The sequence below is a fragment of the Nematocida major genome (assembly GCF_021653875.1).
Source record: "Nematocida major strain JUm2507 chromosome Unknown 2427, whole genome shotgun sequence".
Lineage (NCBI taxonomy): Eukaryota > Fungi > Microsporidia > Nematocida > Nematocida major.
In genome coordinates, this window is record NW_025952954.1 from 68,565 (window position 1) to 84,106 (window position 15,542).

At 49.1% G+C, this 15,542-nt stretch overlaps 16 protein-coding genes across 16 annotated transcripts; 7 read left to right on the forward strand and 9 right to left on the reverse strand.

Annotated features, from left to right (window-relative positions):
• Positions 1-4: 4 nt before the first annotated feature.
• NEMAJ01_0501 (uncharacterized protein) lies at positions 5-211 on the forward strand (the record flags this gene model as incomplete). Its single annotated transcript, XM_047914339.1, has 1 exon — positions 5-211. The coding sequence occupies one exon, from the start codon at positions 5-7 to the stop codon at positions 209-211; it is 207 nt and encodes a 68-aa protein (XP_047770296.1).
• Positions 212-271: 60 nt separating this feature from the next.
• On the reverse strand, positions 272-646 carry NEMAJ01_0546 (uncharacterized protein; the record flags this gene model as incomplete). The annotated part of the gene is made up of 1 exon (XM_047914384.1): positions 272-646. One exon carries the CDS (start codon positions 644-646, stop codon positions 272-274), a length of 375 nt encoding a protein of 124 aa, XP_047770341.1.
• Positions 647-840: 194 nt separating this feature from the next.
• On the reverse strand, positions 841-2,043 carry NEMAJ01_0547 (tRNA (guanine10-N2)-methyltransferase; the record flags this gene model as incomplete). The annotated part of the gene is made up of 1 exon (XM_047914385.1): positions 841-2,043. One exon carries the CDS (start codon positions 2,041-2,043, stop codon positions 841-843), a length of 1,203 nt encoding a protein of 400 aa, XP_047770342.1.
• Positions 2,044-2,529: 486 nt separating this feature from the next.
• NEMAJ01_0548 (uncharacterized protein) lies at positions 2,530-3,186 on the reverse strand (the record flags this gene model as incomplete). Its single annotated transcript, XM_047914386.1, has 1 exon — positions 2,530-3,186. The coding sequence occupies one exon, from the start codon at positions 3,184-3,186 to the stop codon at positions 2,530-2,532; it is 657 nt and encodes a 218-aa protein (XP_047770343.1).
• Positions 3,187-3,475: 289 nt separating this feature from the next.
• NEMAJ01_0549 (uncharacterized protein) lies at positions 3,476-4,255 on the reverse strand (the record flags this gene model as incomplete). Its single annotated transcript, XM_047914387.1, has 1 exon — positions 3,476-4,255. One exon carries the CDS (start codon positions 4,253-4,255, stop codon positions 3,476-3,478), a length of 780 nt encoding a protein of 259 aa, XP_047770344.1.
• A 732-nt stretch (positions 4,256-4,987) lies between these two features.
• NEMAJ01_0550 (uncharacterized protein) lies at positions 4,988-5,650 on the reverse strand (the record flags this gene model as incomplete). The annotated part of the gene is made up of 1 exon (XM_047914388.1): positions 4,988-5,650. One exon carries the CDS (start codon positions 5,648-5,650, stop codon positions 4,988-4,990), a length of 663 nt encoding a protein of 220 aa, XP_047770345.1.
• Positions 5,651-5,902: 252 nt separating this feature from the next.
• NEMAJ01_0551 (uncharacterized protein) lies at positions 5,903-8,068 on the reverse strand (the record flags this gene model as incomplete). Its single annotated transcript, XM_047914389.1, has 1 exon — positions 5,903-8,068. One exon carries the CDS (start codon positions 8,066-8,068, stop codon positions 5,903-5,905), a length of 2,166 nt encoding a protein of 721 aa, XP_047770346.1.
• Positions 8,069-8,098: 30 nt separating this feature from the next.
• On the forward strand, positions 8,099-8,467 carry NEMAJ01_0552 (DNA-directed RNA polymerases I, II, and III subunit RPABC2; the record flags this gene model as incomplete). Its single annotated transcript, XM_047914390.1, has 1 exon — positions 8,099-8,467. The coding sequence occupies one exon, from the start codon at positions 8,099-8,101 to the stop codon at positions 8,465-8,467; it is 369 nt and encodes a 122-aa protein (XP_047770347.1).
• A 337-nt stretch (positions 8,468-8,804) lies between these two features.
• On the forward strand, positions 8,805-10,349 carry NEMAJ01_0553 (uncharacterized protein; the record flags this gene model as incomplete). The annotated part of the gene is made up of 1 exon (XM_047914391.1): positions 8,805-10,349. One exon carries the CDS (start codon positions 8,805-8,807, stop codon positions 10,347-10,349), a length of 1,545 nt encoding a protein of 514 aa, XP_047770348.1.
• Positions 10,350-10,548: 199 nt separating this feature from the next.
• NEMAJ01_0554 (large subunit ribosomal protein L18Ae) lies at positions 10,549-11,058 on the forward strand (the record flags this gene model as incomplete). Its single annotated transcript, XM_047914392.1, has 1 exon — positions 10,549-11,058. The coding sequence occupies one exon, from the start codon at positions 10,549-10,551 to the stop codon at positions 11,056-11,058; it is 510 nt and encodes a 169-aa protein (XP_047770349.1).
• Positions 11,059-11,147: 89 nt separating this feature from the next.
• Positions 11,148-12,275, forward strand: NEMAJ01_0555 (uncharacterized protein; the record flags this gene model as incomplete). The annotated part of the gene is made up of 1 exon (XM_047914393.1): positions 11,148-12,275. The coding sequence occupies one exon, from the start codon at positions 11,148-11,150 to the stop codon at positions 12,273-12,275; it is 1,128 nt and encodes a 375-aa protein (XP_047770350.1).
• A 504-nt stretch (positions 12,276-12,779) lies between these two features.
• On the forward strand, positions 12,780-13,700 carry NEMAJ01_0556 (uncharacterized protein; the record flags this gene model as incomplete). The annotated part of the gene is made up of 1 exon (XM_047914394.1): positions 12,780-13,700. The coding sequence occupies one exon, from the start codon at positions 12,780-12,782 to the stop codon at positions 13,698-13,700; it is 921 nt and encodes a 306-aa protein (XP_047770351.1).
• Positions 13,701-13,726: 26 nt separating this feature from the next.
• On the forward strand, positions 13,727-14,158 carry NEMAJ01_0557 (uncharacterized protein; the record flags this gene model as incomplete). The annotated part of the gene is made up of 1 exon (XM_047914395.1): positions 13,727-14,158. One exon carries the CDS (start codon positions 13,727-13,729, stop codon positions 14,156-14,158), a length of 432 nt encoding a protein of 143 aa, XP_047770352.1.
• A 42-nt stretch (positions 14,159-14,200) lies between these two features.
• On the reverse strand, positions 14,201-14,491 carry NEMAJ01_0502 (uncharacterized protein; the record flags this gene model as incomplete). The annotated part of the gene is made up of 1 exon (XM_047914340.1): positions 14,201-14,491. The coding sequence occupies one exon, from the start codon at positions 14,489-14,491 to the stop codon at positions 14,201-14,203; it is 291 nt and encodes a 96-aa protein (XP_047770297.1).
• Positions 14,492-14,518: 27 nt separating this feature from the next.
• NEMAJ01_0503 (uncharacterized protein) lies at positions 14,519-14,749 on the reverse strand (the record flags this gene model as incomplete). Its single annotated transcript, XM_047914341.1, has 1 exon — positions 14,519-14,749. The coding sequence occupies one exon, from the start codon at positions 14,747-14,749 to the stop codon at positions 14,519-14,521; it is 231 nt and encodes a 76-aa protein (XP_047770298.1).
• Positions 14,750-14,769: 20 nt separating this feature from the next.
• On the reverse strand, positions 14,770-15,000 carry NEMAJ01_0504 (uncharacterized protein; the record flags this gene model as incomplete). Its single annotated transcript, XM_047914342.1, has 1 exon — positions 14,770-15,000. The coding sequence occupies one exon, from the start codon at positions 14,998-15,000 to the stop codon at positions 14,770-14,772; it is 231 nt and encodes a 76-aa protein (XP_047770299.1).
• Positions 15,001-15,542: the final 542 nt, after the last annotated feature.

Sequence of the window (15,542 nt, forward strand, 5' to 3'; positions counted from 1 at the left end):
AAAAATGAAAAGCTCCGAAGAGTATTCATATGCCAGAATTCTATACAGAAAAATGCTAGAGGACGAAAGCAGCTCTTTGGACGCAATGGAGGTCCACATCGACAAGCTGGAGAAGAATCTCCGGGACAGAATAGACGCTGTTCTAAGACAGCTGAGCATACTGCAAAGAGAAGAGAAAGAGCTACAAACCATCATAGAGAGAGGCGCGTAGCACCGCGCAAAAAGCACGGCAAAACATGCATAAATACAGTGTATATTTACTGATTGTATCTTATTTCGCTGTTTCGGGGCTTTCATCGTCTCCCAGAATCGCGGACTTTAGCTTGTCTCTGTCGATGAGAACCACGTTTAGCAGTATGTAGAGGGAGATCATGCGCTCTATTCTTGTGTAGAATCCCAAAAAGTGTATGAGTATCCCTGTGAAAAGGATAAGGGCGCTCCTTATAACAGGCCAGTTGCGCCTTATCCATGCGTCTATTCTTATTATGCGAAAAGGCACAGTGAATAGCCCCCGAAAAGCATCGTCATCTTCCTGCCCAATAAATGTGCATGCTTTGCTGTGCTCATAATGCACTGGCTTTACGGAAGAATCCTCTACAGTTATCCGGGTGTATATGTTGTTTTCTGTTGTAATGCTGTACCGCATGCTATGCTACAGCGCAGCAAAAACATTTAAATATGCCATCCGCAAAATATCATCAAAATGATCTTAGGCGCTTTCCCCAATGGAAAAATGCATTGTATGATGCAGTATTTCTGCTTGCACTGACTTGTGCCTTTGAAGGGCAAAACCAAATTTTAGCCTAGGCGATGCATATACTACTCGTGCAGAGCATGTGCTCAAGCACCTTTGGACATTTCCAGCAGGAAAAAGCTCCGTGAGTAGAGGGAGTTAAGATACTGCTCGGCCTGCCCCACCAGGGAGAATCCAGAAATTTCCTTTAGAGCAGGAGTACATCCTGTTTTGTGCGGCATAAATATCCCTATCCTGCCGTTGCTTCGCAGCACTTGCCTGCCTATTTCTACAGTGCGCCCCAGGAAAGGAATGGCACTAAGCAGGTACTCATCCTGGGTGGAGACGTATATGTTGCTGTTGCTCCCCTTCTTGCGGACGGTTTCTCTTTCGCCGTATGGGGGATCGCACAAAATTACATCAACAGAGCCCTCTCTGAGCACAGGGCTGTCAAATACGTCGTGCGCCCCTATGAACAAGACCCTGTCGCTTACGTTGTACATTGCGAAGTTGCTGTATATATTTGTGTTTGGGAGCTGGGTCTTGATCCTTTCGTTTTCATGCGCCACGTCTCTGCCTTTGAACTGCTTTTTGCTTATGTCGGTTCCTATGACAAAAGCCCCCTGCAAAGCCCCGGATAGAATTATGCTTCCGCTCCCAGCATAGCAATCCAGCAGCACACTCCTGTGCGTCACTCCGGAGGCATTGCACAGTATAAACGCCATTTCATTGTCCATCGACGTGTTTCCTATGAACTTCCGGTTCTTGACCGAGTACTTCAAGTGCGACTTTCTGAGGCTGTCCTTGTACAGGACGCCCACTATGCACCTTTCGCTTTCCTCGATTACATATATCGAGTGCTCGGGCGCACTCACGCTTATAGGGTGCGGGATGCGCAGGGTAGTCACTGTTTGCTCTATTACTTGGCTCTTGAAGGTGCTCATGCACTCTACCTTGTACGGGCCCACGACGTGCCCCCGCAGAAACTCGGATGTGCTTGCGTCTAGGGAAGAGTGCAGCTTGTCCGCAATAAGGCACTTTTTGTCTTTTGAGTCTGCAGCCCCTGCGGGCGGGTATCTGTGCACCTTTATGGCCCTGCTTACTAGCATGCTCTTTTCTAGAATCTGGTCTATGGTGGCAGCACTTGCCGTGATAGCTGTGTATTTTACAACTTGATCTATGATAGTGTTGTGTACAGTGTGCGGCATGCCTATGCTCTTTAGCAGGCCGTCTAGCTCTGGCTTTATAAATGCAGCGTGTCTGTCTACATGCAAAAGAAGGAAAGTTTCGCTGGGGGTTTCTTGTGGCATAAGCCAGTAAAAATAAATAAATATTTAACCATTTGCGGCAAAGCACAAGGTAGATTTAGCATAACCGCCTGCCCAATCTAAAAGATCTCGGCAAAACATGGAAAAACTGCGGTCTATCTGTTTTTGGACTGTTTTTGTGCATTTCCTGGTCTTGCCGTGGATACAGCCGGTTTCCTGCATAAAAACGAACACCCACACAGGCCTTCAGGCATGCGCTGTTTTCCCAGAATTCCACCTGTTTGCGCTTTCCACTGATGTAATGTATACTGCGCAGCTGAAAGTGCATGCTTCTGCATGTTCTAAAACTGGTTTTCGTGTGCGAATGTGCGCTTTGCAAATAAAAGTATACGAAAAATTGCTAAAAGCCTACACTTATGTTTTTACAGAGAAATATTTAAACACTCCAGCACGCGCAAACACGCTGGGCCTGCACGGAAGAAAGAAGAGATCTGACATGGTAAGGCTTTTTATTCCCACGGCAAGCACTTATATGAGACTGGCATTTCTAACAGTCGTGGTGAGCAGGTATAAGCACCCGGTTAAAAGAAAAAGAAAGACAATACTAGAAAATAAGTATATGAAATCGGAAATGTCGCAAAATCTAAAGAAGTCGTTGTAAAGGTACCGGGCTATTCTTAGGCGAAAAATACAGCAGTAGTCTCCTTCTTCGCTGTGGACGCTGTGTATTTTCGGCCTGGTCCTACTATACTGGCGAGGCTCATTATAGAAGTCCACGGCGTTCGATGAGAGAAAATGCACTTTTTTCGGGGCTTCTTCCACAAGTATTTCATAGGAAGCGTGGTCACTTGACTCTGCGAAAGAAGGCATATGCTTGGCTCCACTGTGAGCTGGTGTTTCCAGGCGCTTGGGATGGCCCATCTCAAACACTCCCTTTTCCTCAGAGATCATTAGAGGAACAGAGTCGTTGTTGTTCAGGTCCGACTGCGTCTTTATGCAGCTGTTAAGTGCTTCAGAGGTGCCATTAAAGTGCGCCAAGTACTCCTGCATGGAGTTCTTGGACACAGTGCCTTCGTATGCGGGCTGGTGCCTCTTCTCTGAGAAAAGGGCAACTTCTTTTGCAGGGGTTTGATCTTTCTGGCAGTTCACATAGATTTCTGCAGAGTCTTTTGTCGAATTCTTCATCTGGTAGAGAAGCAGTTTTCTTGGAGTATTTATACCATGGGAGCACAAAAACGGTGATTTTTATCACACAACACAACGTCATGCAGACACAAAATGACGCGCGGTGGCGTATATTACTAAGAAAAAACGACAAAAAATCAGCCATGGCCTATGGGAGAGTGAAGTGGCTATCACTGTCATTTTTATTATTCCAAATAATGCACTGCGCGCACAGCATTTCAGAGTCGGTGATGGACAGCCGTCACAACAATTAGACCATGCATCATTACAATGCATGTGTTTGTGCGTATCACGAGCGCGCAAAGAATATCTCCTTTATGTAGTCAATTCCAATCCCGTTCTTGTCAAAGTATAAGAGCATTAAAAAAGTCGAAAAAAGTGACACTCCAACAACTAGGCCGACCAAAAAAACAAGCAAAGTGTAAGTGCACGTGCTGCATCTGCCAACATCGGACTCAAGCTCCTCAATGGTTACCTCAATCCTGCCCTCCTCGGGAACCGAGAGACCATGCACACTGTAGTTCTTAGAGGCTGTACTCTGCTCTGGGGCTAGCTTAAAGGATATGCGTTTCTGTGCAGGCTCGGCTTTATCCTGGGCTGCATCAGAAGGCTGCTCTTTGGGGGCGAGGCCTTTCTTCGCATAGGAGGCAAGCGAAATTTCATGCTTGCTGCTGTCCTTGTAGGGCTTTATAAATAGGCGGTTGTCCGCCTCAACTATCTTGTATGGCGCTCCATTTGCGCCAACAGGACGCAGAAAGGAGACAAGCCCGCAAAGAGCCGTGCAGAAAGTCTTCTCTGCAGCGGCCAGCTCCAAGGCACTCTTTGAGGCGCTGAGTTTCTCTCCAATGTTCTTTTCTGAGAAGTGGAACAACCAGTTCCTCTCTTTGGCCTTCAGACTTTTGATAGTTCTGCTGCATGACTCAGAGAATTCGTAGGCCTCCATCTTTGCCACAAACTCCTCCATGCTCTTTAGACTTCTGCGCAAAGAGTAGGCAGCCCTCACTGCATTATTAACCTCTTCAATGCACCGACCGAATTTATTTGCTTTCGGTTTATCTTCCTCTGGCATTGTTATAGGGTATTGTGAATAGTTTGTTTTTCTTAGATAAATATTTATAGAGTTAGATTAATATCTGCTAAATATTTTAATTGATATTCCTTTATAGTTAATACTTGGATATAATGCATATAAATTATATTTGAGAGTGCGCACGCAGGGATAGATTCAATATATTTTGCATGATTTCGCTCCTGTGGGCGTGCTGTTTGGGCTAAATTTGCAATTTTCTAGCCCTGCCCAAAGAGTGTGCGCTGCGCTTGCGACTGCTCCGTGAGACTTTACAAACTAAGATTCTCGGCGTGCTTTTGCGAATATTTTATTGAGTTTTTTAGCGTAGATCTGCTATGCTGCAAGAGAGCCTTCTGTCTTCAGTGCTGAAAAGCAGACAAATGTCTTGGCATGTGCTTCCACAAATAGCCCACAAGCACACATTCCAGACGGGTGCGCGAAGCAGAGCTTTTCTCGTTGGATTTCAGGCTGTGGGAGGGAGCATGCACTGTGCAGGAGGCCGGGCCTTTCTATGGGCGTGCTCAAGGGCATATATACGGCATGCCCTGCAACGGACAGCATCTGAGCTCACAAGCAGTTATTTCTGAGAGTGAAGAAAGCTGCAAAATGAAGCTGGCAGCACAAAAGGCTCTTCCATAGAGGCCCAGGCGTGGGTGCTGAAATGGCCAAGTTCAGAATGCTTGCGCACAAGGAGTCTTGGATGAAAAGCCCAGAATTTATTTAATGTCAATCTTAATGGACAAAACGATAATACTTAATGATTCTGAACAATCCGATCAGAAGTATCACGCAACTCAAAATGAAAAACAGAACTGCGAAAAACACTATTACCACCCAGCCCACGTCAAGTATGTATTGGGTGGTTATATAGGCACCATGGGATGATATCCTTCTGAATATCCCGATTTCTGAAGAGTTCTCATTGTTTTGCAAGGCCCTAAAAGAGGAGATACTTTCACAGTCAAAGTCTACCTTGCATAGCTCGGGCGGATAAGGATCTTCGTTCTCTACAGAGGACCCTGAGCGTCTTCCTTCTAGCGTGATGGTTACTGCTTTTTTGGGGCTGTTTTCGTCGGATATAGACACCGGCTGGTTTTCTGGGGAAGAGGCAGGGTGCTGGGGCTCTGCACTTTCTGGGGCTTTTGCAGCGGGCGCAAGGACTGGGGGGATGCCAGTTTTTCTGTTGGTGCTTTCTGGGGCATCTGCACAGCCTTTGAGCAGAACTTTCGGATATTCGGGAATTCTTGCCTCGAGCTCGAGGGTGTGCACAGTTGGGCGTGCCTTTACTGGCTCTCTTTTCAAAGGGATTGAGTCTGCATTTGATAAATTATCGGCAGTGTGTGCGCGCAACTTAATTGCCTCCACATCTGTAGAGAGTTTTGTTTTTATAAGCATACCATTTTGGATTTTAATCCCTTTTATAGTGCTGCTGTTTTAACTGATTTCAAATGCTAGTATTTCAAAAAAAACAGTATGACAAGCAAAATTGCAAGTACAAATGCAAAAGCATGCACGATTCTCTGGGCACGCATTGACCCGTGAAAATAAATGCCTTTGCACGGGCCAAGCAAAAGTGCAAGCGTAGAGCTGTGCAACTGTGTGCGCTGAGGCTGGGCGCTCTTTTAATATACAGAAGTTTATTTGCTTTCATTCTCTACTTATAAGGTCAAACAGAATGTTTTTTACAACATCGCTGTCGGGAAGAATCTTTACGGACTGCTTGCTGAGCGCACTTGCCAGCTCGAGAGCCTTTGCTTTCTCCTCCTCTGTGAGGGCGCATCTCAGCGCAGCCACTTTGCTAAGCAAATCCAAGTGTTTCTGGAGAAGCTCTTTCCTGTCCCTCGCAGGAGCTTCTTTAGCCCCCTTCAAGGCCTTCAGAGAGACCGAAAGAACAATCAGGAGCAAGTCGCTTTCCTTATACGCCAGGTCTTTCCTGCTCTCAAACCAGTATATGATTTGGTCGTTAAAGACCTTCCAGTGCTTTATCTTTGAAATTACGTCTCTGTATATCGTAAACACCACCCAGTGCTTGGTTCTGAAATACTCGTAGAAAAACACGTGCAAGTATTGGGCGTCCTGCAGGCCTGTTTCCTCGGAGTAGAACCTCTCCACCAAGTCCCGCACGAGCTCTTCAGCCTGCTCCTCAGACGCCAGGTCAGACAGCAGCAGCTTCGTGATCGACTTGTCGCGCATTTCAAACTGCAAGGTCTTCACAAGGCCAAAAACCGTGTCAAAAACGTCCTTTCTCGTCCTAAAAACAATGGAAAGGTCAACAAGCGCCCGGAACGCACTCTGCCAGCCCTGCCGCACCAGCTCCAAAAGTTTCCCCACGGCCTCGTCGCACTTCCCCGTTTCCGACGCGCAGAGAACCAGCAGGTGCACTCCGCACTCCTTTATCTCCTCGTCGGGCGAGAAAATGGCCTCTTCGCACTTTCTCTCTATAACCTCAAAGACCTCCAAAAATGCCTTCGGGTCAAACTCCTTCGACATAAGCAGGGCCTTTGAGAAAAGCATCTGCGTCCGCGCCTCTCCAGTCCCCAGCGCCTTCAAATAGACCTTCGGGCTTTCAGACCCGCTGCACGCCTTTATGACCATCTTGCACACGGAGTCAACAACCCCTGGGAGCAAATGCTCTCCCTGCGACAGAATATAGAGGGCGCACTTAACAAGAAGCCCCCTCTCGCTGCTCTGGAATATGTCGTAGTAGTCCAGCAGGGAAAACAGCGCGTGCGACAGAGTCCCGCTGTACTCCCCGTCTTCTCCAACGGAGCACGAAGAGTCTGCGATCGACTTAAGAAGGACTGCCATGTCTGGCAAAACGAGGTTATCCCGCCCCCGGTCGCTGTCCACATGCTCCAGGGAGACCCACATAAGAAAAAGCAGGGCTGGCGTCGCCCTCTCCAAAAAGCCCTCATCAAACCCGCTCGCATACTCGTGTCTTTTCATGAGCTCTTTCAGAACATTTTTGAGCGAGTTGTTATTTCCATTTTCCACATAAAAAGCGTCTGTGAACATCTCATACTTTCCCTCAAAGACTTCTTCAAAAATAATTTCAAACCTCTCGAGGGACTTCTTCCGGATCTCCTCAACTCTCTCCTCCTCGAGCGTCTGCAAAAGAAGCGCCCTCTGATCGAGCGACAAGCACCCGTCCCACGGAATCAGAGCAAGCTTATTCGTGGCAAAGACCATGCGGACAGCATCACTCGTATCCGCAGCCCGCGTGGCTATAGCTGAAACCGTGCTTTTGTTCACGACGATGTACTGCAGCACCAGCTTCCGCACGTCTGCAGATGTGTCGTACCGGAGCAAGTCCTTGAACAGTTTGTAAAAGTGCAGGCCGCCCTCCACAGAAGCCTCCTGGTACTTGGCAGATATCCGGACAGCCAGAACACGCACATTTACCTCCTTGTCGAAGAGCTTTTCTCCTATTTTTATCTTCACAATCTCCCACAGTCTGGGGCTGACGCTGTCCAGATGCTCCATGCAGCTCCACAGAAGGGAGAGGCTGTTGTGCCGCACGTGTTTCAGCTTGGAGTCTACCCCCTTGACCAGATACTTTATCAAATTGTGTATAAAGTTTCTGCCTGCTTTCACGTGCTTGAGCGCCTTCATGAGCTCGTTCATGAAGGCAAGAAGACTCCGGGGCAGCTCGCCCTTCTTGCATCCTATTATTAGGCTGGTGCACTCGCAAAATTCCTTGAAAATCTCTGCTGTTTCTCCCTCTAGAATAAGCTGCTCCAACTGTTTAAGGGCAGCCCTAGATTCCTGTATGTGCTCGGTTTGTGCTCTATTCAGAAGAGTCCCCACGCGCATAAAAATAAATGAAATTGGAAAAAATTTAGAATGTCAGACCAAGAAAGCAGGGACAGTTACGGGAGTGATGACAAGACGTTTGAGGAGAACGAAGACGGGATGATTTTGGAGGCCGCAGAGTCTGAAGGTCTGCACAGACTCCCGGAAAAAGAGGCAGAAAAAAGGTTCACTTCCCCCATTATGACAAAGTTTGAGAGGGCGAAGATACTCGGAATCCGCGCCCAGCAGATAAGCATGTCCGCCCCCATCATGGTGGAGTACGGAGATGAGACAGACCCCGTGGAAATTGCCAAGAAGGAGCTCAAGGAAAAGAAAACGCCGCTGATAGTTCTCCGGAGGCTGCCAGACAACACGTACGAGAAGTGGGCGGTTAAGGACCTTATAAATTTCTACGACTGAGAGCAGCAGATGCTCTTGGGCTCTGCCTTTTCAGCCGCAAGGCACGCGAATGCCCGAATTCCACGCGGGCCAGTATCATAATTAAACTAGAATTGTTGTAAATCCAGGCGGCAGCCGCATTTCGCACTCACATGCTGTGCCATTTATTCTTTCGGGTATTCGGGCTTTTCCCGTGCTCTGCGCTCTTTTGCGGGCTGGGCGTGCGTCGTTTTTCTGCGGGTGGGCCAGTGCAGGCTGCGCCACTCTGCAGGAGAGATTTGCCTGCGCGCAGATTTCGGCAGAATATTTCCAGCGGCGCTTTCAGAGAGAAAAAGAACGGATTTTTAGAATTCTTTTTATGAACAAAGTAGAGGCAGTAATAAGAATCCGGCCGCTCTCAGCAGACGAAAGAAGCCGAGGAATCCCGCAGGGATGGCACAAAATAGGCGACAGAGGGCTAATACAGCATCTGAACAGCTCCCACCAGGAGGTTTCTGCGCAGACGCTTCTTTTTGACTGGGTGTTCAGCGAAGACGCGAAGAACGAGGACCTTTTCAGGCGCATTGGGGGTGCGGTGGAGGAGTGCATGGGCGGCGTAAATGTGTGCATAATCGCATACGGGCAAACTTCCTCTGGGAAAACCCACACGATGAAAGGGACGTTTTCCGAGTACCGGGCAGGAGCGCATGCCGCTGCCGGACTTGACGACCCTGGGATTATTCCTCGGTCCATAGAGCGCATATTCAGCAAGAAAATCCTGCATAAAATGGCGCTTTCATATATAGAGGTATACAACGAAAACATATACGACTTGCTGGGAGACCCTGGAGAGGCCTTGCAGATACGAGAGTCTGGGGCTGGGGATGTGTACATAAAAGACGCGGTAGAAGCTGAAATCCACAGCAAGGAGGAGGCGTACGAGCTATTCCGGCGGGGAAACAGCGTGAGAAAAGTCTCGGCCACGCGCATGAACAGGGAAAGCAGCAGAAGCCATGCAGTTCTGCAAATAAGCGTGCGAGCCCAGGGGGTGCGAAGCTCTCTCGTGTTTGTGGATCTGGCAGGGTCGGAGAGAGTCGGGTCTGCACGCACGTCGGGGGCCACGCTGAAAGAGGGCGCTGCAATAAACAAAAGTCTGCTCGCCCTCACGGGGGTAATTTCCAAGCTCTCCAAGAAGCACCCGCACATTCCCTTCCGAGACGCAAAGCTGACGCGGATACTGCAGCCGGCTCTTTCTGGGCCGTCCAAAACTATCATGATATGCGCCATTTCCCCGACGCCTTCGTGCATAGAAGAGACTGTTTCCACGCTTGCACTCGCCAGCAGGGCCCGGAACATAGAGATAAAGCCTGTGCAGAAGCCTCAGATCAGGAGCACTGCGAAGGCCCAGGAGAGAAAAGCCGCTGAGATAGAGCAGGCCCTGAAAGCAGCGAAGAAAACCCTCTCTGAGATAAAAGAGTGCCTTCTGGACGCGCAGTACGTCCTTGACGAAATATGCAGAGTTTCGGGCGAAAGTTCTGGGCCCTCGCAGGAGGCCGTTTTGGCTGGGCTTTTGGAGGAGCTCAGGACCTCCAAGACGGAGCACGTGGAGAGAGTGAGCGAGCTTGCAGAGACTGTGCAGTACCTGGTGAAGCAGGAGAAGATCCTCTCGGAAAGCATCCAGCCATCTCCCAGCACGAAAGTTCTGCTGAACCACCTTGCAGAGGGAGACTTCATCATACAGCAGCAGAAGCAGGAAATAGCAAACCTCAAAGAGAACAAGCACATCAACGACGCAAATATTTCGATGGCCTTGGAGATGGACCGTCTGAAAAGGCTGCACCAGCGGGAGAAGAGGATCATGCAGCTGAAAATAGACCAGCTGCGCTCCCAAATGAAGTCCCGCGTGCCAGATGACCCCGTATAGCCGGAGTCCGCTGAAAAAAGTGCAAGGTCGTCTCTGAAAAAGCGTGTAAAGCCGGCGCAAGGCACGGCAGAGAGCACGAGGGCAGGCAAAGCCTCCACGGGAAAGTGCAGGCCGAATAAAATTGCGAGGGCCTGGGTCCGGTACAGGACGGGCTGCAGGGAGAATAAAGAACATAAATTTTATTTTTTTTATTCACTCCATGCATATAAAAGAGTATAAAGTATTTGCCTCTGAAAAACCGTCAGCTGCAAATCCAGTTCCGCAGGTTTTCGTCAACACTGTTTTCGCGAAGAACGAGATCATTGCCAGAAGCAAGACTTTTGGTCTTCTGAGAAAGCAGTACAAGATAAAGCTGACAAAAGGTGTAGTTTTAAAGATTGAGGAAGTCCCCCAGCACGCCGACAACAAAGTAAGAACATTCGGGGTCAGAGCTGCATACATAATCAAGAGAAAGACCGTGAACGTTCTGAAAGAGATCCGGGCGCTGACAAGAGCCGAGGCCGTCTTTGGACTGCTGCAGGACCTCAGAACGAGACACAGCGTGAGGCCAGAAACCGTTGGAATCGTTGAAGTAACGGAGATAGACTCAAAAGACGTCACGAGCAAGGAGCTTCTCCAGATCGTTGGCGAGCCCAGGTACCCGCTCTTCGACAAGAGAGTGCCCAGCACAGCCCCAAAGTGCGCGGTTGTCGCCCTTAACAGAGCATAAATAAATCTACACTTTCTGAGACTTGATCTTTTGAGGCTGCAGCAGGGCAGTGCATGTACATAAAGTGCACACTTTTAAAATTTTTTCGAATGCACAGAGGACTGCAAGTATCCGAGGAAATTGATTTTACAACCGAGCGAGAGACGCTTTTGCACGAATTTAGGCTGGTGCGGCAGGAGGGCACGAGCGAGCCCACTTCCCTGGTTGCGGAGGATGTTTTGGGAAACAAGACTATTTTGTGCACTCTTGTCCCGGAGGTGACGGAGAGCGTTGTTGCGAACATTATCCTGCAGCCGGGCGAGAAATTCAAGCTTTCAACGAGCACGAAAAATGCGGTTTACATGTCGTATCTGGAGAACGAGAAAGCGCCTTCTCCATCCACGTCTCTGCTCAGCCTGCGCGTGAAGAGCGGGGAGAAAGTGCTGATTACTGGGGACCTGATATACAGCCTGGTTTCGATCGTTTCGTGCGCGTGCGAGAGGCTTTCCGTGTGCATAGTTGTGAACGGCGAGGAGGTGACAATTGCAAACCTCGTGCCCGGAAAGATAGAGACTGCCGAGATATCGCTGGAGTCTTTCGAGGGCGAGGAGATCCAGATGCTTCTTGTCGGGAAGGGAGAGGTCGAGCTGATCGGGCACATGATCCAGGAGGAGAGCGAAGATGAGGACGAGGACGAAGGCTGCTCGGAGTGCGAGGGGCAGATGCTGAGCGAGTGCAAGTGCCTGCAGAGCGAGGAGAGCATCGAGGAAGACGACAGCGTTGAGATAAACGACAACGAGTACATCTCAGACGAGAAGATGGAGAGCCTCATGGGAGTGCAGGCAAAGGCTCCGGCCGTGCGCGAGAAGCGCCTGTCGAAGGAGGAGAGAAAGAAGGCGCAGAAGCAGGAAGACCTGCGCGGAATGAAAATTGTCGACGTTCTCAAGTCAAAGAACAAGCAGGTAGCGAAGAAGACAGACACTGTAAAGGTCCGGTACAGCCTCTTCGTGAACAATAAACTCGTGGACAAAAACAAGTCCTCGGGGCTCACGTTCAAAATGGGCACTGGGCAGATGATCCGGGGCTTGGAGCTGGGAGTAGAGGGCATGGCCGTGGGGGCAAAAAGAACAATAACCGTGCCGCCCCACCTGGGATACGGGTCCTCGCGCGTGGGCGGGATAGCGCCAAACTCCACGCTGGTTTTCCAGGTAGAGCTGTGCAGCATACTCAGCAAATAAAAACACGATGGTTTTTTTTTCTTTTACTATCTTATGCCGCAGACTCTCTATTTTTCACATTCGTCTTCTCTGGTTTTCTTATGCCGCGGCCTCTTTTTTTGCTGTTTTCTGCTTGCTTTCGTTCTTTCCCTTGCTCCTTTCTTTTCTATTGTGGCTCTTGGCATTTTTTTTCCCTTGTTCCTCTGCTTTTTATTAATCTTACTCCCCGTCTGCTTAGCTTGTCTTCCCTTTTTCCTTGCTATCATATCCCTCTGCCCTTTGTGCGGCTGGCTCTTTCTTTTCTACTTTTTCGCTCCTTACAGGCTTCTCCCATTGGGAGCTGCGGGGCTGGTTGAAACATAAAAGCAGGCTTAGGGCGGGAGTGCGCCCAGAGCGGGCAGAGGCTGGGATGCTCTTGCCTTGCTGCCTCTCTGCGGGGACTATTCCGGCTTTCCTGCGATTGGTGGGTATTCCGGGCCTTTCATTGGGCGGCCCTTCTATATAGCAGCACCCGGAGAGCCTGGCATGGTCTGCTCGGTCGGAATATTCTACTACAAGAGAGCCCACTCTGCAGGGGAGCTGATCTCAGGGTATATCACTCTGCACGTGCCCAGCGTAATGTCGATAGAAAGTATCGTCCTTACGATTGATAAGGAGTCGGAAATTCGGGTTGACGAGCTTGAGAAGAAGACAGTTTCCAACGAAAAGGTGACCCGGCACTTAGGGCGGTTTGTCATATACGGGGACCGAACAGGGCGCATACTCCCTGGCATGCACAAGTTCCCGTTTAGCTTTAGGATGGCTCCCGGGGAGGGTGCCACGATAGAGTACAAGAAAATAGCGGAGAAAAGGCACATATACGCGCTGAACAAGTACATAAGCAAGTGCGAGGTAAAAATATACGGAATATTCAAGCCTGTGGCCAGCACGGTAAAAGAGCTCTGCATGATCGAGGCAGTCTCCGAAGAGGTCAAAAGAACCACGTACAGGCACAGCATGCGAAACTGTCTTTGCTTCAGCGCGTCTTCGATCGACCTTCTCCTCGCGCACGACTCGGTCCTGTACGCAGGGCAGACTCACGCCTTGGAGATATCCACAAGCACGGGAGCGTCCATTTCGCGTGTTCAGTGCTCCCTGGAGATGCGCATCAGCTCCTTCACGAACGAATTGCACCCAGTGATTATGCACTTTCCGTGCCAGGTCGTGCAGGAAAACGGGAAAATCCGCATAACAACCGACGAGACTCTCCCCTCGGAGACGACCAAAAACGACTTCTTCTCGATCTCGTACAGAATCTGCCTTAAAGTGGAAATAAAGGGCGAGGGAAGCACAGAAATACGCAGAAGCATCTCCATCCGGAGCAAAAGCGCGCACGGCGAGTACTCTCCCCCAGAGGTCCCGGAAAGTGCCATTTACCCTGAAAAGTATCTGTCTCTGCGCTGCTAAATAAATTTCTACTAAAACTTTTATTTATGCACAACAAAGCCTACGGGGAAAGCATACACCGTGAAAATATTTTGCAGCAACCCAGCCCAGGCCTTAATAAGGATGTTATCTTAAAAGCCCTTAAAAGAGACCAAGATAAAGTGCTTAACCCAAGAATACAGCCTTTCACGAGTGTGATAAATGCGTACGACTCCCTAATACCGTATCACATTTTCATCTCCCCAACATACGATGATCTCATATACCAGAGCGTGAACAGGGTCCCAGAGGCGCACGACATGACTGAGTCTCTGAGCGAGCTAGCACGGATCCTGTGCACGGAGGAAAGCTCAGCAGATGAGCTGACTGTAATGGAGGAGAGGCTGAAAGTGGAGGAGGAAAGATACTATCTGAACAAAACCATAAATTACAAGAACACAAAGATAAAAGATATTAAAGAGCGATTTTTAAGAGACTAACTGAAAAACCCTCCACGCCTGCACATTCTTAATAAACTGCCTTTATTCACTGTTTTTCTCCGCGTGCACGAGAACGTCCACAGCCCCCAGGAGTCCGTCCACGTCTTCCTCCGTGTGCACTTTCTGCTTGGCCTTTTCAAAGAGCTCGCTTGCCACTTTGTGGACCTCTTTTTCTGCGCGTATGGCCTCCTCCAGGCAGGAGGCTTCGACCTGCTTGCCCTCCACGTGCGCCACAACGGAGTCTAAGTATTTCCCCAGCTCCTGCAGGATCTCCTTGTCCTCCCTCTCAGAGGCACTTTTCAGCTCGCACGCGCGCTCCTTCATTTCTTCCATGGGATTTTGCAATGCCAAATATTTGCTTTAATGCGGGTGCATCATGGGAGTGGCCTGCCCCAAGTAGAAGCACGCCCACGAGAGAAAGAGGCAGGCTGCAGTCGTGTACGCTGAGATCGTGATGACCTCATCTGTTGCTTGGCTTTTGATTTTGTAGTTGGAGCGTATGAGAACACACGCCATTTTCGTGGCGACTATGCACAGAAAGAGAACTAGAAGCACAAAAAGCACTGGGTGTTCTTGGACATTGAAAAACATGCAAATAAAATTTGCTTTTATTAAAAACAGCAATTACAGTCAATTGGGCACTTGTCTGTTAGGCCTCCCTTTCCTATGTTGAGCTCTTCCTGTGTGTATATTTTGTATCCGTCGCAGGAAAATATGTCTGTCTCTAGCACGTCTGTTCCCCGTATGTTGTAGCTTTCCTCCCTTTGTTTCTTCTCTTTTCTGGAGCGGGGGGCTTTGCTCGAGGCTCTTTCCGAGAAGATCTGGTCTATTTCTCTGCTCATAAAATATTTTCAGCACGTTCCTTTTATGCGTTGCAAGCAAGGTTATGCTAAGAGTGTGCCACGGGAATTCCAATGTATTCCGTGGGTGCTGCTAATTCGTCTGTGGGAGTTTTCCTCTCGGGTGCTGCTAGGGTATTCCTTGGGTGCTGCTAGGGTATTTAATGCTGGCTTATGCCTTGCGCTGGGCCAGTTTAGCTCTTTGCTGTGGCCAGGCAGCACACATAATGCTATTTCTGCACTTTTGCAGAGCTATTTATGGACTATTGCCAGCTTAATTCGTGCTGAGATACTGGCAAGTATTTCCAGAGTACAACCAACTATTTCTGCACTTTTGCAGAGCTATTTATGGACTATTGCCAGCTTAATTCGTGCTGAGATACTGACAAGTATTTCCAGACTATTCCCAGTATAGTTCCAGTATAGTCCGTGCTAAAGCATTTCTATGCAGTTCTAGACTATTCCTTGCAGGTCGTGCTGAGTGGTTGCTGCTGGACTGTTTCAAAGGTAGTTCTAGACCATTCCCGAGGCCCTGCTGGACTACT